General features: G+C 38.2%; 1 protein-coding gene across 2 annotated transcripts in view; it reads left to right on the forward strand.

The window, feature by feature from the left end:
- The window catches only part of GUCY1A2 (guanylate cyclase 1 soluble subunit alpha 2), a 133,844-nt gene that overhangs the window by 26,042 nt on the left and 79,902 nt on the right, over positions 1-27,900 (forward strand). For both annotated transcript variants that reach the window (XM_086881967.1, XM_086881968.1), the window contains exon 4: positions 1,307-2,025. In XM_086881967.1, the coding sequence (XP_086738093.1) occupies positions 1,307-2,025 (719 nt within the window). The remainder of the gene's footprint in view (positions 1-1,306; positions 2,026-27,900) is intronic.

Below are 27,900 nucleotides of genomic sequence, written 5' to 3' on the forward strand. Positions count from 1 at the left end.
GTCCTCAGGAAAGAAATAACTGACCTTCATTTCTGGTCAAATTCAAGATAAATTTCAAGGTATTTGACTAGTCGACTGACATGTAATTCTATATGATTTCAATCATATATTCAGTTATTTCAATGTAGTGAAGAAACTATGCTGTTAATTCCTGTATTAATTTCTTTTGAAAACTCTGGATATTTATTATTCACATAGAACTGATTAATACTTCTTTTTATTATGTTACATCTTAAAACAATGCAAACATCTGATTAATTTTATAACTTTACTATGATACGGGGATTATATCATAGTAGAGTTGAAACTTTAAATAGAGTGTATCTTCCTTGAAATAAGACAGAGGAACATGCTTGGTAACCATCTCAAAATTATTTTTTTGTAGGTTATCCTTAAAACTGTAAATAACAAACTGAAACAGGATTTGATAAAAATTTCCAGTACTAGTATTTTTTCATCCTTTCAGCAGTGCTAGCCTTATCACCTCTGTCAGTCAAAAACTTTTGAATTTTTGTGATAGAAACTTGAAGTGACATTGTGAGATATTGCAGAGCTGTCCCATCTACTAGCTGTGCAGACTGCTCTTAAGAGGCAGGGTTTTTTTAAAGATAGGTGACTGTAGGTAGAAGCTTGTAATGAAAAGGCTTTGCTCTCCTTTGCAAGCAACAAAAAATAAGTAATTGTTTCTTTGTATCTTGTGGCAGTGTCCAATGACTGTAATGAGAAAAGTATTTTGGCTAAAAGACCCCTTCAAAACTCACAATCCCCATTTGCCAGCTATTGAAAGTGTAATCTGACTGCAGGGCTTTACATTGTGGATGGGAAGCCAAACAACTGACTTTGTTGTTGAATAAGAGTCCCATCTTATTCTTTAAGCAGCTGGGCAGAGCTGGGTGCTTTACAGAGGGAATGAACAGAGGGGCTGTTAGAGTGGAAGCCTCATTTGTAGCCGGGTCAGCAGGGGAAGGGATGCAGCCATGCCCAGGTGCATTCACACAGTGGCCTGGATATGACATGCAAAGGTCTGGGAAATTGTAATGGAGACTGGCTGCAGTGGGGAAAAGGAAACAGGCCCGCTAATAACTGTCTGGGACAGGTAAGAGAATATTGGGACAGCAAGCTGAAAGAATGAGGACTTAAAAAAATAGCTTCTAGGGTTGTTCCCAACCACCACAGATATCTCTGGATCTAGTGAAAAAGCTGCTCTCACTAATTTGGAAAAATACTGGGCAAATAGAGGAAAAAGGGAAAATGTGACACAGTAACAATACTATGTTGTTGATATCAGTGTCTCATTGTCCTATAGGTCTGAAGTTTGAGGAAATGCAAGAAAAGTTTGGGGAGGAATTCTTCAATATCTGCTTTGACGAGAATGAAAGAGTTCTTCGAGCTGTAGGTGGAACCCTTCAAGACTTCTTCAATGGCTTTGATGCTTTGCTGGAGCATATTAGAACTTCATTTGGAAGACAGGCCACCCTGGAATCTCCTTCTTTCCTATGCAAAGAACTCCCTGAAGGCAATCTCATGCTTCATTATTTTCACCCACACCAGATTGTGGGATTTGCAATGACAGGAATGATAAAAGCAGCAGCAAAGAAGATTTACCGCTTGGAAGTAGAAGTAGAACAGGTCACAAATGATAAGTTGTGTTCAGAGGGGACAAACCCAGGTAACTGCAGTTGTTTGACTTTCCTTATCAAAGAACATGAAAATGCAAATACCACAAAAGCACTTCCACCAGGAACTTCCCAGTCCCCCTTAGACCTGAGGATTAGTATCAGCACCTTCTGCAGAGCTTTCCCCTTTCACCTGATGTTTGATCCAAACATGCTGGTTCTCCAGCTTGGAGAAGGTCTTAGGAAGCAGCTCAGATGTGACACTCATAAAACCCTGAAATTCCAAGACTGCTTTGACATAGTCTCTCCTAAAATCAGTGCCACATTTGAACGAGTTCTCCTGAGGTTATCTACACCCTTTGTCATTCGGACCAAACTTGAGGATTCTGATTCTGAAAGTAAAGATAAGGTAAGAATATTAATTTGGAAGTGGGTGTGCTTATATGTGTGTCATGGGAGAAGATTTTTTGCTCAGAGAAAAGCAGCTCAAGTCCTGTGTACTCTGGAAAGCCCACTCATGCCTTGCAAACAGGGGCTAAGTGATATTTCCCAGCCAAGTGAATATTTTCTTAGATTATTTATAAGCTTTGCTTGTGAAGTTGTAGCAAATTGTGACATTTCCATTCAGAAAATTCTGCACGGTGTGGTTGAATAGTATAGCTTGAATAGAAGGGTGAGCAATTTTACAAAATACCTGTACCTAATCCTTAACTTCACTCCAGCTATAGTATGATAAGAATAGTTTTAAAGCCATTTTCTAGGGACTAGCTTGAAGTATTTATTCTGAAAGATTCTCACTGCAGGTTTCTCATTGCCACCTTACTACATCTTATTTCCCTGTTTTGGAATGCTGCTTTCCTATGGGTTTCTTCTTACCTCTCACCCTGCACTCAAGAAAACCAGAGCTTTAAGTGGTACCAAGTACCACTTAGGCCAGTTTTATTGTGTTCCAATCATTCAAATAGGCACTTGTCCTCATACACTGTCTCTTTCCCCAGTGTTTTAGGAGATAGCTACCTTAACCAGTGAGCCCTAGGTTGAGTTCAGTACATTCAGCTGAGTAAGCTGAGAACGCATCTTTCATGTGGAGTTCTCCAGTGGTTGGATGGAATTTGTCTCAATGCCTATCCTTGAATTACAGGAAAGTTTTTTGGTGTGAGTTAGGGTTCCAGGATTTATGCACCAAAGTACTTGTACTTAATGCTAACATTAAAACTTGCTTAAAGGCTTGAAAGTCTTGGTGCCTTGGAAATAATGCTGCCCTAAATGGAACTGGATGACCTTTAAGGTCCCTTCCAGCCCAATCAATTCTATGGTTTTATGATTCTATGATGATTCAAAATATAGTTACTTCTTACAGCAGCAATATTTCCAGCTCCTTTTTGGCACTATACTTTAGGCTCAAAAAGTGTATGTCTGGTGCATTTTCCTCTGGAAATGAGAAACAGTTGCTTTTCATTTTGTATTAGTTGATGTAATTCAACCTTCTTAAAACCAAAAGGGAGTTTATTTTTAAGAATCTGTCCTCAGTGCCATCCTAGCCGTTTATTGCAAGAAGGAAACGAGGTGTGAAAGGTGTGGAGGTGTTGGGTCTGAGCTACCTTATGACACACTTGTTTCTCCTTTGAAAGAGTCTGGTTTCATGATGCTTAATGCAGAACACACCTGTCTCTCTCAGAAACCTTCCCTTCTCCCAGGGCAGAGTCAGAGCCCTTTGAGTGTCTTCTGCTCTTCATGAATCTGCTGTAAATCACTCTGAAGAGAAAGGAGATTTAGGTGGGGGAAGGAGGTTTTCAAAGCCTTTTTCCCTATTTAAGTTAAACACACAAATTTTTCATATGCTTGTGGCTTACTCTAAGGAAAGTGGCATGAGTAGGGCTTGCTGGAGGCAGGATTTTAGAATAGACACTACTAGCACCAGAGAAGCAGGTGGAAGGGGATGACAGGAAAGGAAATCCTTTGCCTGCCAGCATTTAGGAGAAAAATTTTATCTTGAAGAGTAAGATGAGGCAAAAGGGTAATGGTGAGGTGCAGGGGAGCTGTTTTGCTGCAGGCATGGGAATTAATTTGAGAGTATCAGTTTATCTGAAGAGGTATTTTCTTCTGTCTCACCCATTTGATAAGCATTTAATTTCTTTGCACATGAATAGTTAAAAATAAGCTCAGCATATGATGTGTTTTGCTAGATATTCCCCCTTTTTTTTTAATTACACAGATTCATAGGCTGTGGTTGACTTGCTTACATAGATTTTGAGAGGAGGGACATAGCAATACAGTTTATGTCATGCTCAAGTCCTTTATGGATAAAAAAAGTAGACTGAGCCTTGGGAACTGCATGCTGCATTATTTTCCCATAGCTCATGTCACTCATTTAGCTCATGTTGGGATACTTTTCAATTTGCCAACTTGTTTGGAAGTTGAATGTTAGGCAGGTAGATCAGTGGCTGTAAGCATGACTCTGCTTAAAAGATAGACATTTCTCTATTTCTCTGCCACATACCTCTATTCAGTTCATAATCACATGCCACTTAGAGATATTTATCTTTTCTAAAAAAAATAAATTTGACTCTGCAATAACTGACACTTTTCAGGCTTGGTTATCTTAAATGGCAGCTGTAGGAATGTGACCTAGACAACTCTGCTGCAGTGTTGAAGCTGTTCAGGTGTCTTATTGCATTAAAAAAAAAAAAAAAAGATTCAAAGGCTTTGCAGTGAACAGAGGATGTTCCAGCCTCTCTTCAAAAAATGTTTATTTTCATTTAAATGCATAAAACATATTTTTTGTAGACTGGCAGTGAGAAAGACAGAATAAGAAAATAGTTTTCATTTAATCCCGACACCAGCTCTATGTTCAGATGAAAGTAAGTCATAAATAATGATTGTTTCCTAACTAAATGCCTAGAAGCAAAATCCAAAAAAAACGCCTGTCCTGGATTTCGGGGTATTTAATGCTTGTCTGGTTTATTTAAAAGTTCATTTATGTGTTTCAATTTACTGGTATTTGAATCATTGGAATAAATAACACTGTCCTAAATTTCTGATATAAGGCTTGTGAGGTCTGGGTGAAAGGTAGCACTTCCTGCAGAGCTGTATGTGCATCTTTGCAGAAGCACACCCTCATGCATTAATATCTCAGCAAAGTTTTGTTAGATTGGTGTGTCACCAGCTGTTCCTTGGAGCCCAGAGTGTTTACAGCATATCCCATTTGTTCTAGGGACCACAAAAAAAAATAAAAAATCTCCACCTGAAGACCATAGACACCTAGTTTTAAATGTGATTTCCAACATCATGTTTCTTGTTTTCCCATGCAGATAATTGCTTGTTATTGGTTTTTTTCTTATGTCATGGTACTACCCACATGTTGAAGGGCCCTGTTGCTCTACTTCTTATACAAACATTCTGTTGTTTTTCACATTTCACTCTAATTTTTTTTTTTTGTGTGTGTGTGTTTAACCAGAGACCTTCACTAGCATCCAGCCAGATTTTCCAAATTTTGGATATTGTCCCAAAATAACAAGGTCATGATGTTTGCTGTTCAACCTCTCTAAGGAAACTCATTCTATACCTCTCCATGGGAGCAATTATTTATTGCAGCAATAAAAAATCAATTTATTACGACAATTAACCATTTGGGATTGATACCTTGTGGCTTCATACATAGTTAATACAACTGTGCTTCACAGAAGTTTCGTGAATGTTAGTGGAGTCACATATGGGATAAGAAATTAAATTCAGAGGGCTGAGTCTGAACTGGTGTGATGGAATGTTCTGAAATCCATGTCAAGCTTGTCCACTGAGGTGAAGGTGCTGGCATGTGGGGGAGCTGATAACCCAGCAGTGCTTGCAGGGCAGGTTGGTGTCCCCCCACCATTTCCTGACCAGACAGAGGCTGGAAGCTCCTGACAGGTACATCCTGAGTGCAGTCATTTGCAGACTGTACTAATGAGCAAGGCCATCTGTGCCATGATATAAATACTCGTCTCCTTGACAGTACAGTGAGGTGGCTGGAGATGCTTCAATTTTTAGCTGAATGGGAATGCAAGGAATGACTCTCCTGCTTTCACTCTTCTGGCACGTTCTCCTCACGTGCCCCCCGTGAGCCATCAGTGCTGGGCAGATTGAGAGGAGATGGGGCTGCCCTCCCAGGGACTCACTGTCCCTGAGACCTCCATCCAGAGCCTGCCCTCTTGGTGCACACATTGACAGGATGGGCCCTGCCAGCACCTTTGGTGACACTGGTTTGTGGACCTGCATTTCAAAAATTGGGTTTCAGGCTCCCTGCCATATGCTGTGCAGCTGTATTTTCTTTGTATTGGTGCCCTTCAGCTCAGACTAACAGTCCCTTTGCACATTTGAAATAAATCAGTTTTTGTAAGGATACTCACTAGCTTTTGACTTAGGCCTCTGAGCACTTTAGAAATTGTCTAAGAATAAAGCTGGCAATTAAAACTACATCACTGGATGTGTCCAGACTTTTTTTTTTTTTTTTAAATGGAATGTATTTGCCTTGAATATTTTATTAAAATCATAACTTCCCAGTTAACAGTTCAGCAAAATGTGTTCTGGCAAGAAAATAACTTTAATTTATATGTGTGAGTTAATTTTCTTTTCAGTAATTTTAGACATAAAATATTTTTATTAATGAAAAAAATTACCTTACAAATTATAATACAACATTTAAAATACAAAACACTGGGTTTGACAAAAATGACCCACTGAATTTTTTATATTGGAAGAAATTCCAAATGCCACATATAATGCAGATTTATGAATGGCTTGAAGCTGTGTCAGGGAAGGTTCAGGCTGGATATCAGGAAAAGATTCTTCATCCACAGAGTGGTTGGGCACTGGAACAAGTTCCCCAGGAAAGTGGTCACAGCACTTGTCTGACAGAGCTCAAGAAGCATTTGGACAATGCTCTCAGGCACATGGTGTGATTCTTGGGACCATCCTGGGCAGGGCCAGGAGTTGGGCTTCGCTGATTCTTTTGGATGCCTGTTCAGTGATTCAATGATGAAAAGTCCATCCAGACCAACATGCTGACTCTCACAGAGTCATAGACAATCCTTTATGAAACAGATAAAGTGAAGTTTAACACCTGTCGTGTTTTCTGTGAAACACTCTCCTTGCTTTTAGCTCTCATGGGATGGAAGCATGTCCTCTTGCAGTGGTATCCAGGATGTGGCACAGGATAGCTCCCTCAGGACTGAGCCTCCATAATTTTCTCTAGCACCTTTTGAACCAGGGGAAGTTCATACTGTCAGCTTCTGTGGCATCCTGTGGACACAAGATCTATTGTTTATTAGAAACTGAATGTTTCTGAATGAACTGAATGTGAGACCCCTCTGGAAACTTCCAGCTGGTGTGGACATGGATTATGGAGTAAAACAGCTGGCAAAGAAGCCTGCTTGCCCCTTGCTTCAGCAAAGCGCTTTCCCAGTGTGTTTTCCGAAGTGTGTTTGTTGATCATTGGAAACTAAAAAAGCAATGCTTTTTAAGTGCTGGAAGTATGCTGTCCCCCTTTTTATACTGAGTCAATTTTTTGTCTCCTTCTGTATTTTTAGTCTGGACCAGATGAATGAAACAAGGAGTCCTGACAGTAGCAGATTAATTTAAAACACACTGGACACAATCTTGTGTTTTGCTTTTGCTCTGTAACTGTTTTTCCTCCTCTCCTAATAAAATTAAAATGAAATGGCCTGAAAGTCATTCTGGCATAAGGGACATCTGTCACTTATGATCTAGGAATTCTAATTTTTTCCTGGAGCTGATTTATTCAGTCAGTCAGCTTTTGACACTAAGCTCCCATTGCTTTGCAGGCTCATGGAGCTCATGGAATCAAATTTGTGTCTTCTGTTTCTGCTAATGCTAATATCCCACCCATTTGCTTGTTGAAGTGTGTATGGGCTTTGATGGTTTTCAAGATGAATTGGATTGGCTGGCTTCACTGCTTCTAGAGATTGTGGTGGGTTATGAGAAACAATAGATGACATGACATTCTTATCTCATGAACAGTTGTGAGTTGGAGAACTTTAATGGTGTTGTGAAACTGGCCCAGAATTGTTAGTATTTCTACTTGAGGACAGGCCAATGAAAATGCCATTTTGGAAGTGTTTTCAGTGATAGGACCGAAAAGGTGTAGCAATCTAAAGTTAAAATACTTCTTGCTCATTCACATTAGCTGAAAAACAAAGAAGCTGTTTGGAAATTGCTTTATCAAGTGAAGTGGCTATTAAAATAATATGACTCCATGGTAAACTCTTCCCTTTTATAATTTGTATAATGTTTTGATAAGGAAGCTGTTTGGACATGAAAATGTCCATACTTCTCTATTTGCTGCAAAACTTTTGAATCGGTTTCTAAACTACACTATGTCATAACTGGAACAAAATGCATTTCATTAATTTTTATATTACAAGATGGAAATGCTTAGACACAACTCAGTTTGTTTTTCATTAATGCATTTTTTCTTACCTTTGTTCCACTGACTAAAATTAAGGGTTGGTTATTCACAATGAATTTTCATGCTTTTCCTAATTTGCTTATCTGAGTTCTTAAATGAGTGTGCTTTTCATGTCATCTAACCTGAATAGGTGTGATGTTAGTAAAAAAGCCCTTTGCATTGGCATATTTGAATTAAAGCAGACACATTCAGTCACTCTGCCTTACTGTTTCCTGTCCTGGCATCTCCAGTTTGACAGTGCATGAAGTCAGGCTAAGATTTTATTGATGTGTCTCTTTGCAGAGCCTGAATGGACTTAGAAGGAAAGGGAACAGCTGGAGTATCTCCCTCTGGATTGAGTGGGCTTTGTGCAGGAGCTCTCTCAAGTGCATGGGTGGGAAGGCAGAGCCTGTGAGAACACCTGGGTGTGCCGCTGAACATAAGCACTGGGTTACATTGCTCTGAGGGGCAGCAAGTGCAAGTTCTGGCACTACTTGTGTGTTGTCAGCTTTCAGCTGTAAGGCCAGTTCTACCAAGCAATTGCCAAACCTCCTGCTAACCCTGCTCCTGGAACATGCCCTGTGCCTGAAGGCAAGCCTGAGTTACCCCAGGTCACTTGCAGAACTGTCCTGCATGGCCAAAGAGCCCACACAAAAGAGAAAGCTTAGTACTTTCTCCCTTCACCTTAAATTTTGTCTTCAAACCTCAGTTTAGGACCATTGCATTCCCTTCCTATTTGGTTTTGAGTGTAGCTTAGTAGTTTTGGACCAGTTTTCGACTGCTTACCTTGTTTCCTCCAATCATATCTTATAAATATCTAGTCTTTTGAATTTAAATTGTAGTTGACAGCATGGTTTGACTCTAAATACTAATTTATTCATGCTCACTGGGCATGCATCTTGTCGTGAATTTTTCATGCTTTATTTCCACAGAAGCAAAGCTCTGAAGTTTTGACACTCTCCATGAATCAAAAACTTTGCTGATGTTTTGCTGGGTCATGGACCCAGATGGAATAAACAGTTAACAGAAAATTACTTTGCCTGAGACTTATACCTGCATTTGAGCTGTTTATATTCTGGGAATATAAACAGGCAATGTAGCTGAATCAGACACTGTAGATTTAGTAGGTCATAAAATTCTAATCAAGGAGAATACTGCTATGAAATAACACCTGATTTTGCATAAGGAATAATTATCAGTAGTATGAAAGAGTGAGATAATAGTGATTTGCAAAAGTCAGGACTCCAAAGCAGGTGCTGATTTGCTAATACCTAGCCAGGTGCAGTGTTTCTGCTATCTCTGGGTGGTACTGGAGAGAAGTTTGACTAGGTAACGTTTTCCTGCCTTTTACTCTTGCCAAAGATGTGTGATATGCACCCTGCTCTACTCCAGGGTCTTCCAAGAGACTGACAGTGTCAGTAACTGCAAATCACCTATAGTCAGGCAGGTGGCCCATGCCAGTAGCGCTGATCATTGTTTCAGCATGTGCTGTGCAATGGTGAAATGGTTGAGGAGGCCAGAATAGTCCCTCAGAAGGAATGAGCCTTTCCTTTGCAATTCTTTACAATGTTGATGACAGCCACAGTTCAGGTGTACAGCCCAGCCAGGCAGACCCAGTGGTTGGGTAATTAGATTTGCTACTCTGGAAATACTCCTTTGCCACTTGAGGGTTTTTAGGGCATGCTAAGGAAGAAGTTACCTCAGTAAGTGGTATATTAGATGCAAAAGTTACATAAACCATAAAGCTACTGCTTAGAGGAAACACAGGGATGAGCCTGGGTTCTTCTGCCTGTGCTAAGAAAGCACAAATAACAAAAAAAAAAAAAAAATTGTAATGTACTGTTGTTAGGATTCCCCAAATTTTGTAGTTGGTTTCATTCTTTATTTTTTTGAATATGCCTTTTATAAGCATATATATTTACATTCTGTCCAGCCAGAATATCTAAGATACATTTCTTTTAAAAGAACATATAGTACCCCACTCATATTTTCACGATTAAAGAGAATGAAATGACTTAACCCGTAAAATAATATTTATATTATTTGTTCCTGTCACTAACCTTTGGCTTTTGTAAGTGAGGACTTAGACTGAGTATCTGAGAAAAGAATTAAATGTTCTTTTTCCAAAGATACAGGACAGGCATGCAAGATATTCCTAACACATCATTTTCCTCTTAAAAAAGAAAAAAAAATTCCTCTTTGCAGATTGCAAGCAAATAATAAACATTTGGTACTTCAACCTCAGAAAGATGTGAACATTTTAAAATTTGATCCTAGATGAAGACATATTGAAATATTATTTTCAATGTTTTGATCAATGTAGTTTCTGTCTGCCTTGTGAATTTTATATATTTTAGGGTTTACTCTCTTTCTTTCTAAGAACAGAAATTGATCTCCTTGGTCACACTGGACAGCAGCTTTTTTTCTGTAATGATTCTCATTCTGCTGTGGGCTCACTGGAAGAGCAGCATTTATGCAATCATAATAGGAATAAAAACGTATTTCATTTTTATTTTCAAATTACCTTTCTCTTTTTTTGACACTTTAGAGATTTAATCCTTTTGTCCTTTCTTAGAAGGGGCTGTTACGGAGTTACTGTGTGATCCTCATAAAAACAATTTCAGCTATTATTTTCTGTGTCTCCCTGACAGCATCTTCGTAGGAATATTCCTGTGGAGTGTCTTTAGTGGATTGTTGTCAGCACTGGAGTTGGTAGGATCTGATCATGTCATGTCTCAGTACTTCAGTCATGTACTTCCCCTCCTCAAATGTTGAACTGGTAGCTTTAAAAATGTCTGTTCTGATGAAATAGAGGTCAAAAGGATCCTGGTTGAGACAGTACAGATAATATAATGGAGTGTTTTAAAAAAAGGTGACTTACATTGACAGGTTTCAAAGTTGCTCCCTCTGCAAATTCATAAAATAAAAGCTTAGAGCATAAAAATATTTGGCCTGTGATGTGTTAGGAAAAGTTTAAAAAATGACCCCAAATTTACAGTCTTAATAAATTAATTTCTTAAGCAGGTATTTTAATGAGCAAAGATATTCAAACTGAGATAACTTTGAAGTCCTCGTTCATGGCTGTTGTGGGGCAGCTACGCCTATCCCCAAACAGCAGTGAGGTCATGCCCAATGGCTAGAGGAGCAAAGTAAAATGGGGCAGACTTCTTTTCTGTTCTGTGTGTGATGGGGGTAGGCCCTCACCTCACAGCACCTCGGCACTTGGTGCTGTTTTGGCTGTGTTTGAGCAGGGAAGTTTAGTGGTTGTGAGACATGGGCTGCAGGATGAGCATGAGGTGTGGATCAGGGGGTGCAGTTATGTTTCCTCCTTCCACTGATGCTAATTTTGCAGCTTAAATTCTCCTTTTGATCCTACCCCCCTAGAAGGAGTGTTGGATTATTTCAATTGTCAAGTAGCTTGTCCTTATCAGGACGACCTTGCTTAGAAAGGGATGATATTAAAACTGATACCATACAATACAGCACAGGCTGATTTCTTGTATTGGTGTAACACTTTCTAATGAATGCTAAATTAACTGTATTTTAAATGTTTAGCTTAAAAGAATTGTTACAATTTTCTTGATAAAGCTGTTGATATTTTCTGCTTGGTTACCTTAAAGGCACCCAGCAGAGGGAATGTTTGAATGGATTACCAGAGCCTGGGGATTGTTTTGGCTTTGACTGCTGTGTCTCAGAGTCCTTTGCCGTGCAGACTTTTGGATGACTCCCCTCTGAAAGTACATTCTGCCTCCATGGACATTGCACCTGGTAGAAGTCAGGCAAAAGTAATGAAGAGCTCCTGTATTCTCAGAGTTCTCTTTCTGCTAGTAAAGGAGAACTACCAAGAAAAGAACAGATGAGGCTATGTTAATTCCAGCTCCACTGAGACCCAATGAGAAAAATACCAAGGATTGGCAGGTATTGAAGGAGGTAGTTTATACTGAAAGAACTTTGATTTTTCAGCTTCACTGAATTGTATTTAGTTTTTAATTTTAAATGAAAAATTACTGTAAAAATACTGTCTACAGCAGTAATGTGAGTGTTGTGTAGACATGCAGTGTTGTTTAATTTTCATGTGAAAGAAGTATGGAACATATCATTAAAACAACATCAAATTTTCTCACTCATCTCAGAGGACTGCTGATTCAGTCTATTTCCTCTTTGCTCAGGAAGGCTTCAAATTCAGTTATTAGATAACTTCTGTTCTGTGTCTTGAACATTCAGTTTCTGGCATTTGTTCCTGGGAATAGGAGCATAAAATAACAGAATATTTTCTGTCAGCCAAAAATGCAGAAACATCTGAGAGGTTTCCTAGCTATGTTCAGCAGCATCAGAGGGTCCTGAAAGACTTTTGGAACCATTTTGGGTGATGGGGAACTCCACAGAGAATTCCGAGGACATGGGAATAACACTAACAAATACATAAACAGTATTTAAAAATAACTGACTTACTGCTCCAATTCTGTTTTTTTCCCATGGTGTCATATAATTATATTGGGGCTCACTGAATGTGTTGGACAGACCAGGGTGCCAGTACTGGACTAGCAAGACTTGAAAAACCATTGTAGCAGCCCACTGTTTGCACTGTCCAGAAATGACACATTTTTTTTAGGAGACTGTTACCAATTCATTATTTGAGTATTGGTGTAGTCAGGCATGCAGGTGTGTAAAAATAAGGAATATAAAAATGACAATATAAATCCAAAGCGAAGTACCGGTGGCTTTGTTCAGGACCTTCTGACCCCTAACTGATAAATGAAATCAAATTACAATTCTGAACTAAGTGTATTGTGTTGCTACTGTGGGACCAAAACCTGGTACCTTTGCTCAGGGTGAGTAAGATGTTAGGTCTTGGTTTGCCTTACTAATTATCATCAGCCCAGTTTCAACAGTATTACTTTGGAAGGAAGTCTTTATTTTGAGTAAGGAGAAGAAAATAAAGTCTCATTTGGCACTGAGAGTGCTGGGGATGTTCAGCCTGGAGCAGGGAAGGCTCCAGGGAGACCTTATATCCGCCAACCTAGAGGGGGTTACAAAAGAGCCGGAGAGGGACTTTTTATAAGGGCATGTAGACATAGGAGAAGGGGAAATGGCTTTCAAATGAAAGAGAATAGGTTAGAATAGATGTTCATTCCTGTGGGGGTTGTGGGGCACAGGGAAGCTGTGGATGCTCAATCCCTAGAGGTCTTCAAGACTGAGTTTAGTGTGGCTCTGAGCAACCTGGTCTGGTGAAGGTCTCCCTGCCCATAGAAGGCTAGGTGGAATTAGATAATCTTTAGGGCCCCTTCCACCCCAAAACTTTCGATGATGATGATGATGATGATGATGATGATGATGATGATGATGATGATGAAGTGCAGAAGATACATTTGAAAACTACTCCTACAAATGCCTTGAGTATGAAACTTCTGGTAACAGAAGTGGTCCATAAGGCATGTTCTGGGAATTAGAGTTTTATTTCTAAATATGAGTTGTTAAACTCATCAATACTGTATTGCTGAATTTTTTTAGTTTGAGATACATGCAATGTATCATAAATAATCCTTTTCTTTTCTTTTTTAGGAAAAAAAAGCCTTTTTGTTTAAAAAAAAGAATTTACCATTCACTTAAAATGTTGTATAAGCTTCATATTTTTGAATGTGTTAATTTGATTGACATTTAAGAGTTCATTCTATAGCACTGTAAAAGTTGAGATTGTAGCATTAATTATGGGAAATGTCCAAAAATCTCCAATTAATAATTAGAAGTGACTAACATTTTGTTTTGTACCTATGCATGCCAAAGTACAGCTCTACAAAATTATGAGGTGAAAGAACTGATTGATCACCCACCCAAATGTTTATTTCTGGATTTGTTTAAAGCTACAAATGGCTTTTCTAGGCTAAACTCAAGGCTTCTTTCACTAAGAGATTTTACAGTCAAGTTGTCAAATGCTGCTCTGGGTGATTACTAGGTAAGGATATAAGTTACGTGTGAAGTCAAGTAGAATTTGACCAAGGAATATCTAAGAAAATAGGGCAGATCCAGGATACTGTTTTGAGATCCTTTAATTGAAATATTTTTTATAATGAATCTCAATATACCTTAAATCAAGTGTTATTTTGCAAATTCACAATATACAAGGAATTGACATGCAATCTGCTAAGGGAAGCAACACCTGAGTGAGGTATTTGAGATGATGAAATAAAAAGCTTCATGTGTTGGCTTTTTTGTGGCACAGATAAAAATGTTCTCTAAGAAATACCCTATCAGCAAAGCTCTTGGCCTTGAATCTTCTCTCAAAGAAGGTGCATCTGTGTGAATAGTCTTGCTGGGTAAAACTTTGAAGGACATGTTAGCCCATTGCTCCAGCACACTGAACTCGCTATTGGCAGGGCTGGCCAGGAGCATGGTGAGCACACAAAGAACTCTAAAATACACTGTATAGCATTTTTCTGGAATTTGTGACCTCTATTCACCTCTACACTGTTGCCATGTGGCCAGTGTATGAGGAGCCAAGTCATGGCTGGTAGTGTGACGTGATTCCTGAGCCATGCTGCTGCCAGGGGTTGTTGGCTGAGCAGTGCTGCAGCTTTCCCCATCAGCGAGTCAACAGCCTAATCAGTATCACCAGGAAAGCAACATCATGAGGATCCTTGGGCGTGGAAGTTGTCCAGATTTCTCCCAGAGTGTGAGGGGCTGGTTAAGAGCTATTGATCTTACAGAAGTGTGTCTGTCTCCAGACTGATTCCATTGAGGAAGGGTTGTTGTAGATCTGAGTGAGCTCTAGTTTTCCAACTGGAAGCCCCATTTCAGTCCTCAGCCTTCTTCCATATCTCAACTGAGTGAGAACCACTGCTGCATGCCTGAGTCCTGCAGAAGCACTGTTGGTTTTTGAAATTGTTACAGATATCCTTTTGTTCCATTCAGCCCATCTCAGTCTTGCTGCAGGTGAGCATCACTGAGTCAGATCAGTCAAATTCTGTATTAGCAGAATCTCGCTAACTTTCTCCCAAAAGAAAGAGCTGTGATGAAGAATAAATGTGTTTTAAAATTTCGTTGCAAATTAACTGTATCAATGAGTAGTTAAATGAGATGACTGTATGCAAAGCAAAGAGCACCTCTGTCTTCTTCTCTGACCCTTTCACTCATTTTCATGCTCTCCACTTTGCGTGACCAGCTCTCTAAACCAGAACCCTGGCTCTCCACTTGCTGTGAAGACCGGATGTTTTTGAAGAAGTATTCTGGGACATGTACCTCTCCACTGGACTAGCTTCTAATCCCTTTGTAATTCCCTTCAGTTTATTTGTGTTTTGTGAGCAGTTTGGAGCAGAGGGGATCCACATCCCCTCTCTTTGGGCAAAGTCAGTTATCCAAATCAATGGAAACTGCAATTTATATGCCAAATTTATATGCCCTTGAATAGTCTTCACAGAAGCCGATACTCAAGAGTCTTCTTTAACCATGTGCAAGAGTATTTTCCGATGGAGGGTCCTTTCCTGAAAGGAGACTTTTTTGTAACACTTTTCCCAGCTATGCAATATTCATATTTATGACAGAAATAGCTAGTTGCCAGATCAGAGATGGCTTTAAGCCTTCCTCTGTTAATTGCTTTATCCGATGGATTATGCATCCCGTGTTAGTGGTTGCTGTTCAAGCAGAGCTTTTGCACATGACTGGGGCAGAGGGGTTATATGTGAAGGAAAAACAGATTCCATTTTCTAACAGGCTGAAGAGTTATTAACATTTTTAGAGTATCTGCATGTGTTTCTGAATTGTGTCTGCTGATGTGAAAATTGTACAGATGATCAGTGTTTGATTATGTGTTGTGAAATTAGGAAAAAAGGGATAGTTTTTGATCCCTGCATAGATTAAAAAGCATGAGACTTACTCCTTTGAAAGAAGTGATATGTGAATCACAAAAAAGATGCCTTGGGTGTTTAAGCTTAACAGATCTTTTCCTGTGTAATTCTTCAAGCATTTTTATTTGTATGTAGTAATTCCTAAAGGCTGCCTGGTGCTTTTCCACTTGAGTTAGAGAAAATTAACAGAAATAAGGCATTCTGCTGAATAGGACTGATGTCCTGCAGAAGACTGTGAAGGCCATGAGTAAACCCATCTTACCCTTAGCAGAATTAAGACAGAGAAGTTAATTTAATTTGTAGGTTTATTCCCTTTTAAGAAATATATCAGTAAAGGGTATTTGTCAATCTGCTACTGCAGATCTGTGAGAAGAACCTAATAATATAACTCTCTGTTCTTGTTCATGAAAGTGATCTAGATTTAAAATAACCTCTCCCAGAGGAGTGGGAGTGGAAGGTTTGTTTTAAACTGGGGTCAGAAACATCCTGAGAAGTTTACCTGAGTGCCCTAGTTACTGGGACCCATTTACTGTTAATAAGTTTGTTACAGATACATTTTTTCAAAATGTTGGAAAAAGCTAAAAAGCTGTAGGAAACAAATGAGTTCTTGCACAGGCAAACAACAAGCTGAGACAGCCAGAGGGAATATTGTACTGCACTTGCACAGGAGCTTGGTGCACAAATGCTTAAAAGTGCTGATCTTGGTTTGAAGAAGTATCCTGTCTCTGCTAAATTCAACAGGATTTGTGCAAATTACTATAAAAGAAGCAGGCAGGATTTTAGCTGAGGTGAAAACAGACAAAAATCTATTCCTTCAAGTATACTTTTGTGGGAATTACAGACTACTGTGCTGTGCAACTAAAATCAAATTGTTCAGAAAGTCTGATTTTCTGTTATCTTGCATTTTCTTTAAGAGAGAACAAACAGTTCTATGGCAGCCTTTCTTACCTGCTTGGCAGTGGAGTCTGAGAAGAAGAGGTGAAGAAATACCTTTTTACTTATGCAATTTAATGCAGCTGACAATCCATCAATGTACTTAGTTTTAAGAGTACCAGTTTGCTTGATTTCTTTTTATTTTTTATTTCTCATTGCAGAGCTTTCATTCTCTCTTTAAAGATTTCTGATAAGTAACTAGGAGCACATGAGTAAAACCAGCATGTGTTTTGGCTATACCACTGTTGGTATTTAAAGATACAGAATTTTCTTACTTCTGGATTTGTAACAATACAGTATTTTAAAATTACATCTTAATTGGTTTAAAATATGGCATGTATCCACGTTTGCATTAGAGAATCGTAATATGTGTAGTCCTTGTTTGTACCATGGACTTTAGTTGATCACAATTGTACATTGTAACACAGTGCACCTTCTGTAGACACTGTGACAGTAGATGGAAAAACAGTAGTGAGTCCATATATATATATATATATATATATATATTTATTTACATATGCTTGAATCAGGAAAAAAAATGAGAAATTAAAAGTAAACAGATTTTAGGAGTTCACATTGCAACAGTGTGTAGTATACCTGGGTCCCATCAGGCATCTGCAAAAGTTTTCTTTTGAAGGGTTTGACTACCAGTGAAAAAACGAAACAATTCCTTCCTCCATCTTACCAAATAAAACCTTATTTATTTCCCATTTGTGTAGGACATGGAAAGCAATTTGACATCCACTGCATTAAAAGTCTTCTTAGATAAAAGTAATATTATTTGCCTTTCAGTAATTTAGACTTTTGTTCAGGACAGTATGTGTTGGAGGAAACACCCATAAGGGATAGAATTGCCCTTGAATTTCCCTTATTACTTACTTGGCATCACTGGTTTATGATGCTGCTGTTACTGGCTGGGAAATTCCCCTAGTGCTTTTACTACATAGCCTTTAATTAGAGCTTAGAGATTTCCTTCTCTCTTATTTTTGGGAATACAGATCTCTTGAATCATATATAGTCCACTTGTATGTGATTTTCTTGTAAAATTGAGTGTTCAAAGTCTGTACAGAATTCTGTGTAAATCAGTAAGAGTCTGTATATATTAGACACTGCACAGGACTAAATAGAGTGGAGCTATTACAACTCTGTCTTCAAATCTGAACCAAGATACGAGCAAATATGGTTTGTATGAAAAGAAAGTTCTGAATCTGATGTTTTTATACATCTGGCAGTTCTGCCATCCTGGGCTGGAGGGAGAAAAGCCCTCCAAAAAAAGAAAAGCTTTTGGGCTCACTCACGAAGCTCAGCACCCAGGCTCCCTGTTCTGTAAGGCAGCAGGTGTGATAAGTTGTTTAAATGGGAAATATTTTTCTTTTCCATTCCTTATGTCCATAAAGGGGCTAGTCTGCCACAAACCACCTCATTGTACTATGTAACTTAGAAATTTCACTGTCCCTTTAACTAAAAGAAGTCATCAATACTGGAAGTAGAAAGGGAGAAAAGAACAGAGAAAATATTTTAAAAGGTCTAAATTTTTCTGATATAACTTGATGACTAGAGTGTAGTTATAACATTTGACATTTTCTGTGTATTTTTTCAGTTATGATGTGACTGTCTAAATATTATTTGTTTCTTAATAAACTCTTTCATGGGGGAGATAAGCTATAGTAATAAATATGATACTGGGATTTGAGAAAGTTGATGTGTTTGGCCATTTAAAATATGCAACAAGAACAAAATGTTTTCTTTGTTTTGGTATGAAGCTGTTGGCTAAATACAACGTCACATGGTAAGCCATGCTATGTGTTGATACAAGGCCAACCAGCAGTCCTAATGTCATTTTCACAGTCCAAACCATTTATAGTTTGTTCTCAGATCCAGTCAACAAAGACCTTAAGCTGAATCAATCTGCACAGGCAGCAGAAAGCTCTTCCAATTAAAAGCCCTTAAGAATGTCTAAGAAAATGATACCATATTAAACCCAGTAAGTTTTGGTTTTGTTTTTTTTTTTAATAGGTATGATTTAATGACACATGAGTATCATAAAAAACGATGTAAGAAAATTTAAGAATGCTAAGAAGCACAAATGTAAAGCAGTAACAAATAGAGAAGTGCTTCAGTCTAAAGAAGATGTGGCAATACAGGACACATTCTGGACAGTCAGGGTAGCAGTTGCAGCTTTTCAGTCTTTAGAGCTGAATGTGTCAGGAGAAAAGGCAATAGATAACTCAATAAAATCATTATAAAGTTGAGTTGACTATCTTTTGAAACCAAAGCAAAAATGGCCTCTGTATTTTGGAGGTTTGTATGCCAGGGCAAGCCTTTAGAACCAGAAAGGGCATCTGCAACCCTGGTCAGCACAGCAGCGAGCGTGCCATGCCCTGTTCTTGCTTGGCTGTGAGGCACTGAATACATGGAGTGGCACCTGTGTGTGTCTTTTTTTTGCCCCTTTTACAATTTAGCTCATAATCCTTTGTCTAGATATACTGCTTTTTAGATTTACCACTTCTGCAGTATAAAAACTATTACCATAAACCACGTCTAGATTGGATCTTGGAATTTTCTTAGAATGTCATATCTTTTGATGGGGATGGAGGAGACAAGGAAACAGAAATACCTTTTTGTTTATGGGTTAAGGTGGTTTAAATTTCAGTTTACACTGAGGATGTAAAAGGTCTGGGTGAATTCTAACTCCTTCTAGGGTTTATGGGAATGGACCTGCTGGGATGTAGCCCCCATGTACTCCTCCTCAGGTAGGTCTGTGTTGTTTTCACAGTGAAGTTGAGTCTTAGAGGCACACACAAAAATTCTGCTGTATAGCTATGAGCAGGATAAGTATGCAGTGCTGCAACAAAAATCTGTCCTTTAATTCTTTGTTCAGTTTGAATTGCTTTAACAAAATAAAGAGTATCTATGAATGATAATTAATGTCTGTGTGAAGCGCGATCCATTTCAGACAGAGTACAAAGGAAGAAATAGAATTTAAGATAAAAGTTTGACCTTTATATCTGACAGAGAAAAAACCCTCATGCTTAATAAGGACTTCGTACTGTTTGAGGCAGGATCATCTTTTTTCTCTGTTATATAGCACAACAAAGTACCAGTCTAATTAATTAGTTTCCTAGGCACACTAAAATGTAAAAAAATAAACTTAACTGATAAAACCACATCTCTGCCAGAATCAGGGAATGTAGAATTTGGACTTTATCCTTCTTTACATCAACATAACAAAATTAATAAATAATAGACACACCACAAAATTTGTAAATAATAGGCAAACAAGCAGTTTCTAGGCTGCTGTGTCAGGAAGCAGTGTTCCTGGGTGCTCAGTGAGGTGGCTCTCTCTGGGGAGGACCACGAGGGTGGTGCTGCTCTGCTGAGCACACCTATTCTGATTTCATTTCACCACACATGCACCTGCATTTGAATCTGTTTTTATGAGACTAGTTATGACTCCCTCATGCCCTCATCTAAGGGGCCATAGAGCCTTGAAAACATTTTGAGAAGTCTCTGTTTTTCTCCTCTTCCCTTCATATTTTTAGAGTACTAACTTGCTTTCAATAGTATCAGTTAATGTAGTAAGTGTTTTCTCTCCCTTCTAGGAGGCAAAACACACAGAAATCTTTCTGTGGAAATCGTTATGACTTGTATTTCATGTTTGGTTATGTCACTATATTATTCTTTTTCAGAAAAAAAAAAAAAAGAAATCAAACCAGGTGTTTTAAAAGTTCATAATAAATAATACTTCCTTTTCAAATCTCGAGTTTTGGTTTAGAGTCACCCTGTAGCAAATTAGAGACTGATGGAACATCACATTAGACATTAGCTGTTTCAGATAAGCTCTGTCTAGTAAAACTGGCATTGGTCCCATTTGTAATTAACATGGACATAATTTGGAAAGAATAAATTAATTGCTTACAGCTATTAGGTGAGCAAATAAACTATCTAAAGGATTGTAGCTATGTTCAGCTCATTTCTTCCTTGTTTTAGCTATATGCACCTATTTTGATACCTCTGTCTAGTCTTCCTAAAACACAAATCTGTAATTTATTCCTTTTTCAATATTCTAGGTATTTTCATTTTGCGTTTCATCCTCTGTAAGAATTATTTTTGGGGTTTTTTTCAGTTCTTCTGACTTTACTAAACAAAATTTTTATTGTGATGACTATTTTTCATTATAATCCCAGTAACTGCTTATTTTTAGGACCCTAAAGACTCCAAATTTCCCATGATCACAGCTAAATTTTTCATAAATGAACAAGTGCAATTTTAAATTGTTCAGATTTTATTTTTGCACCAGTTCTCTTACTTGCAAAAATGTCCCAATACATTACTCCCCTGATGGTTGGAGTCATTCTCTTCCTGTGTAAATGTGTTCTATCTTGTGTGTGTTTATTGTTGTGCAGTGTTGAAGGTACTCCTAAGGCACAGTCATCTAGGTCCTGATGGCTTCTTAAAAGGTGCACAATTATAGATGACCATGCCCTAGGCAGAGGAAAATTTCATTAATGTAAAAGACTCAGGTTACATATGAGACCACTGGGAATGGTCATGTTCTTTCTCCCCTGCAGCTTAATCCTAGCTTAGTTTATAATGTTCTTCTATCCCAACGCAGTAAGCCTGTTGAAAGCTCAGAGGTTTGAGGTGGCATGTATGGAAAGCTGATGCTCACTGCATGAGTTTGCATTTCTTGGTGTTTTATTTTAAGTGTGTGACAATTATGTTGGTTCTCTGGCTGCTGTGTTTTTCAAAAGCCACATTCCATATATAGGGCTTTTATTAATAAGAATTAGCTTAAGCATTTTGCCCTGCCATTTTACCTTTATGACATTTAGGGTGGCTCAGAACCAAAAATAATTGATTTGATGTGCTGTGAATGTGTGCTGAAAATCCCACATTGTACTTGTGTCACAATTATTGACAAAATTTAAGGATTGGAGTAGACCTATTTTCAAATAATAATGAAAACAAATCTTTGCAAATAAAACTAGCTCCATATTTGAAAAACAAGTTCCTGATACTACTCATTTCAGAGCAATTACTCTGGTTTGCATAAAATGTATGTAATGCTAAGATCAAACTTTTAACAGGTCCTAATTCTGTGTCAGGAAATACTGCTGACTGAAAGCCACATAACTTTTGTTTTGGTGTTTCCAAGGAAACACAGCTTGTTTCCACTAACATGTGTGGAAGATATGTATTTTTTCTCATTGTATAGTTCTCTGAATTGCTTTAAAATTCCTTTCTGTGATTACTGCTTATTTCACTCTGCATCTGCAGTGTCTTTGCATTGAATTGAACCAGGCTTCTATTCTAATCTTGATTTACTCAGGTGCCTCACAGATTCAGCTGTCTTCCAGCCACAGTACATTGAAGCTGATTTTACATTTTGGGTTTTTATCACTGGTTGGTTGGTTTTTTTCCCATCACTAAATGCTTCTATCACTCAAGCTCTTTTGCTCCTACACACTTCTGCAAAGCGGTTCCTATGGTGACACGGCTAAATACCTCTCTGTGTGCCTTGCATTGCCCTATGTCATTCTTGCCTTCAGCAGAAGAGGTGGCATCATGACATCCCATCCACACTACTTTTATAACAAAGCTAAATTAGCCTTTTTGTTTTTTTTTTCCTACAGTGCATTTTCAGTAACATTTTTTATTCATAGAGGTTCTTAATTAAATAGCAGTTATGCGTGAACTTTCAGTTCTTGTTCACTCTCTGTGGCTTTGCCCATATTTCTTCACCTCTGTAGAACTTACTTTCATAATTGCTCTCTGCCTGCAACACCTGACATCTCTAATGCAAAGGGCACCCTCCGGAAGATGGCCATGCTCTTGACTTTCAAAGTGCTTCAAAGGCTTTATTACAATTTGAGTAAGTGGTTTCATATTTGTGAGTGTTGCACTCATGCATATTTATTTTACTTTAGAGACCACAGTGAAAAGGTACATGGTTCAGCTACAAGATGTTAAGAATCAGCTTCATGAGAATGTTTCCATAAGGGCATAAGACACTGGTATTGTTTATAGGGTGTGCACTATGCCAGCCTAACACCTGAACACTCTGGGAAATGTAAAGTAGCTTGGACAGCTTTTGCTGAGTGTGATACCTTAGAATTATTGTGAAGTAAAGCATGCCCTGCAGTAAAGGTTGTAGTAGATTACAGCTGCTTTCTTCATGGTGTATTTTTACTGTAGCCATTCCTATACCTGATTTGGTTACAAATCTAATGTTTCTGTGACTTTGTATGCATTTTATGAATATTCCTTCAACAACATGCCAGTTTTGTCTACCTACAGCTTGTTAAGTACAAATATGCCGTAGCCCTGGGAATTATTGCAGGGTGCTTTAGTTTCTTGCATGGAGAAGTTCACCTTCACTGTATTTACTCCAATATGAGATTTTTAATTTTCTTTCATTTCTTATTTTTAAAGAAAAATATTCTGGAAAGATCTTCTTTATTTATGCAGTCAGTGGAAGTCTGATTTTTTTTTATTTTTTCCATGATTCAGAAGTGAGCAGAGGGAAAATCTCCAGAAATACTGGAGAGTTTTCAAAATTCTGAAAGATTGTCATTGATTTGGCATTTTCAGCAGGATCTTTGCTGTAAACAAAGTCTATTAACCTAACTTCTTTGCAAATTGAAGTTAAAGGTTTGAAAGTCATATAGGTCCTTACTACATCTTCAGTAATATGCTTAACAGTTCTTTATACTGTAGTATAAAGATAATATAAATTGTACTGCTAGTAAGTCTTACTGGTTTTTGCTTCTAAAGATTGTCAATAAATTGCTCAGGTCTGAGTGCTTTCTTTTGTGATATGGTAGAAATTTGAAAGCTAGAGCTTTGCATTGTTAACTACCAAAAATATGAATAGTATTTCTGTACTGTAAGAAAACTAGCTCAGCTAATTTTTCAAAAGCTTTGGTAACTTGCTGTTGACCAAATACAAGATAACTGTGCTCTCAAAATGAGAAATATGCCCGAAAATAGATTATTGGGAAAAGGTAGATCTTATCTATCTATACATCCAGCTCTCTTTCTGTCTCTCAACCTATATCAATATATCTATCTTATGTATTTTTGTCTTATTCTGATAAAACAGATTCTGTTTTCATTTGACCGTTACTTTTATTTATTTGTTTGTTTGTTTGCTTGTTTTATTCTAGAAGGGTGGGTAATTGTAGTATATGCTAAGCCATCTCTTCACATTCAGTTCCTGTGTTTTCACCCAGCAGTACACAGAGTATCTGGGGTCTGGAATTGTCTGTCCAGACAATAGCAACACAGGCCATGTATCTGAGGAAATGTGCTACCAGCTGTCTGATAAACACATTTTTAAAGGATCTCTGCATCTGTTAATTTGGATGAGTTGACAGAATGGCATAACCACATGCCTGGTACAGATGGTAAATTTCAAATTTGTGCTTTTATGCACACAAGTACTGGAAATCACCAATTTAAGGGCTGTTATTTCCTACTATATTAGGATGGATTTGCTTTAACCGTGAGGACTTTTCTGTTTGTTTGGTGGTTTGGTTTTTTAATGGCCCAAACCATTTTGATGCAAATTCTCTAATGTCATGACAACCTGAGGAAGATACTGGAAATGGAAAATTTCAGCCTGAATGGTTCAAATATGACAAATTTATGAGCAATGGAAAATTAGATCTGTTAATAAGAAACGTTTGTCACCTTTAGTAGTAAAACATGCTTCTAATATTGTTTATGATGCAGACAGAGCAGCTTTTAGTCACTGCTTTTAGTCACATTAACTTTCTCAGCATGTGAAGGGTAATGCATTTGAAATGATTAGCTGGTTTTAGCTTATGACATTCAACAGTTCATTACAGGTGTAATTAATAAAATAGACGATGGCCTTTGCCATCTGCTTAAGTTAGGTTTACAAGAAAAACACCTTCCCCACAATGTAAGGACACAGGTCATTATGTGTTGGCAGCTTGATTACCTGTGAACATTTATACTTAAAATTCTTCATTCAACCTCCTACCCCCACCCCTCTACCTGCCAAAAGAACCCCCAGCAGCAACAAAACATCCTAGGTATGCATGTGTCATGTACATGTAATGTATTCACTGAGATGCCTTAATTCTCTGAAGATACTCAGTGAGCCCCGTACCTGAGCCAGCGGTGGCTCTGTCAGTGCTTCTGAGCTCTGTGTCTGTCTGGGATAGGAAGCATGGGTTACAAGATGATACTGAAGAGAAAAGAAAGCGAACCAACACAGGCCAAAGGTGACTCCAACTCTTGTTCTTTTCCTGTGGGATTGTGGATTTTAGGAAATACCCAAGACCCAGAGGCAGTAATTCTGTTGTCTGATGCTAAGTAATGTTATGGGGTGCCTAATTTGAGATGGATCCTTTGGGCCCCTTTGAATTATGCAGCTATCACACAGGTCTCTGTAGTTACGAGATCTAGATTCCTGGCAGTCCTGAACCACTCTGAGATTCCTGGGAATCCTCCCCTTCTGATGAGGTTAACACCAAAGTCTTAAATCTCTTCTACCAGGAAGATGCCTGAAGATGTCTGAGTTACTGAGACATAAAGATTACCAGGCTTTTATATTTCCAGCTTGCATTACCATTTTTCAGGAGAATATAATGGTCTGAAGAACAGCAAGACGTGTATTTCTGAATCATTTGTCTGTACCATATGACTGGCTGATTTAATCCAGGATGTTGTCTTTCTCAGTGACTGGCAGGATATAACTGGAGGCAGTTAAAAGGAGAAATGCACACTAACTTATTTGGTGGGGAATTTTTTCTAGCTTTCTGTCTAGTGTGAGGTGTGAAGGCAGTCTTTTATGGATTAACTTGGGATGTTTTATTATCCATATAAAGGACTAAATGTTTTCTAGCGATTACAAAATTCTTTGCTTGGATGAAGCTTTCCAATAGTTGAACAAGGTTATTTTTCAGTGTTAATTAAAAAGAATATTCTCTATCCTGCTTTTAACTCTATTCTTTCATTGAATGTCGCCTTTCTCATTCATTATGAAAGGATCATTAAACTTAAAAGCTCAGTACCTTTAATGTCTGTATTCCAGATCCCCTCTAGCCTTTCTGGCTGCTGACTTTATAGTTGTTAACTCTAATGTTTTGCCATCCCAGTGTTGCTGTGGGGCTTTTTTGGTGGTTTTTTTTTAGATAGTTGAGGAAAAACCAAATGCAATTCCTTTAAATATCATCCTCTTAACGTACCTCCTCTGAAAAACTGGTCACTCTGTGTTCTCCATTCCTTCCCTTACTCTGCTTCTGAAATGACAGAATACCATCCTATCCAACAGATGCATTTCCTTTCTATCTTTTTATGAAAACCTTTCTAAAAAGAAGCTAAGTGTTGTACATGCTCTTATCTTTTGCTGAGTGTTCCTTTCCATTCCATAGGATTCCATTCTTTGGAATGAAATACTTTGTAAAAATCACATTTTAATATGTGTATCAAGGTGTGAAATATTTCTATTTCAGTAATTTCATAATGAATGAACTGGTTAGGACTGAATAAATGTTCTTCTTGCCTACAGTTCACATGGTCAAGCACGAAGCTTTTTAGCTGACTGAGCTGCTAGGAAAAAAGGAAGAAAACAATGCAATGTCCTCTTGAACTCAGCTGAACATTGGTGTTTTAAGAGCTCACAGATGCCCTTACTCAGAACCTTCTCAGACTGGTGGCTGTGGCTGTGTGGTGATTACACCCATTTTTTTCCAGTACCAGCTCTTCTGACATCTTTCTCAAACTATTCCTCTTTAATCAGAGCTTCTTAGCATCCTAAGTATGAAGAAAATTATCTTACTTCCATGAAAATGTCCTTAGTCTCCTTAGTGAAGAGTTTTATATGTTTTACACCATTTATTGGTGTGGTAGACCTGTGAATTCATTGCTCCTTCCACAAATAGAAGTGTGAGAGGATAAAGAAACTGACCTTAGTGATTTGGAAAGCTGCCTACCATCTGGACCTACCTTGCTGTTAGTGGGATGGTGGCAAGAATCCTTATCATGTCTGAGCTTGCTTGGGTCTCCTGTAGGGTTGCAGCAGGTGGAACTGTCATGCAGCATGTGCTCAAAAAAACCTCACAGCTTCAAAAATGGCAGTTCATACCTCTAGGAAAATTAACTGTGTGATAGGATTGTCTCCCACAGGGAATGGGGCAAAATCAAGTGGCAGATCTGTTATGACCTCTGAAGCAAACTAATGAAAGGGATAGAAAAGTGTACACAAAATGCCATGAGCATTTTATATTCCCTCTGCTTTAGTGAAGTGCATGGTGACACTGTCTTGGTTTAGGTCATAACATTTCATAACATTTCATAATTTCAGAATTTCATTTCTGATGACAGATTATAACTTCTGTTCTGTAAGTACTTTTTTTAAAAGTTAGATTATGACTGCTGAAAAACAAACCTGTATGTGGGCTGGAAAAATACTCCGCTGTGTATCAACTTAATGCTTTGTTAAAGGGCTGACATATTAAATATTGAATACCAGTATTGTAATGGGTTTTATTGTAATTCAGGAATTGCAGAGCTAGCTGGCTTTGAGGACATAATACCAACTCAGTTTATTATTTGCAGCCACCTGACATAGTGTGACAAATTGATACTTGAGGTAAGACCAAACCTTAAGTACAATGGCAATGCAAACAGTAGCTGTTTAGAATAAAGACCAAACTGATACTTAATATGACTCCAGAACGCTTTGGATGGTTCTGAAAATCCTGTGTATAGTCTTATCTTGTAAAACAAATAGAAATCCATGATCACAGAAGTGTAATGTTTTCTGAAGCAGTTCCGTATTTGTGGTAGATAAGCAGCACCTGCTAGCGGCAGCTGCCAGTGTGGTTATTTGAGAAACAGAAATGGCTCAGGGCCTGTTCCTCCGCTTCATGGGCATTTAAACCTGGATAAAGTGACATTCAGTCTGTCAGGAGTGTGCTGCATTCTTTTACTATTTTCAAGACGACTGCTTGAGTTTCTAGGCAAGGCGGAACTGGGGTCATGGCAATTTCATGGCTGGTTTCCAAGTTTAGCTTTAGATACATATGTAGCA

The sequence above is a fragment of the Cyanistes caeruleus genome, chromosome 3 (genome assembly GCF_971803275.1).
Source record: "Cyanistes caeruleus chromosome 3, bCyaCae1.hap1.1, whole genome shotgun sequence".
In the NCBI taxonomy this organism is placed as follows: Eukaryota; Metazoa; Chordata; class Aves; order Passeriformes; family Paridae; genus Cyanistes; species Cyanistes caeruleus.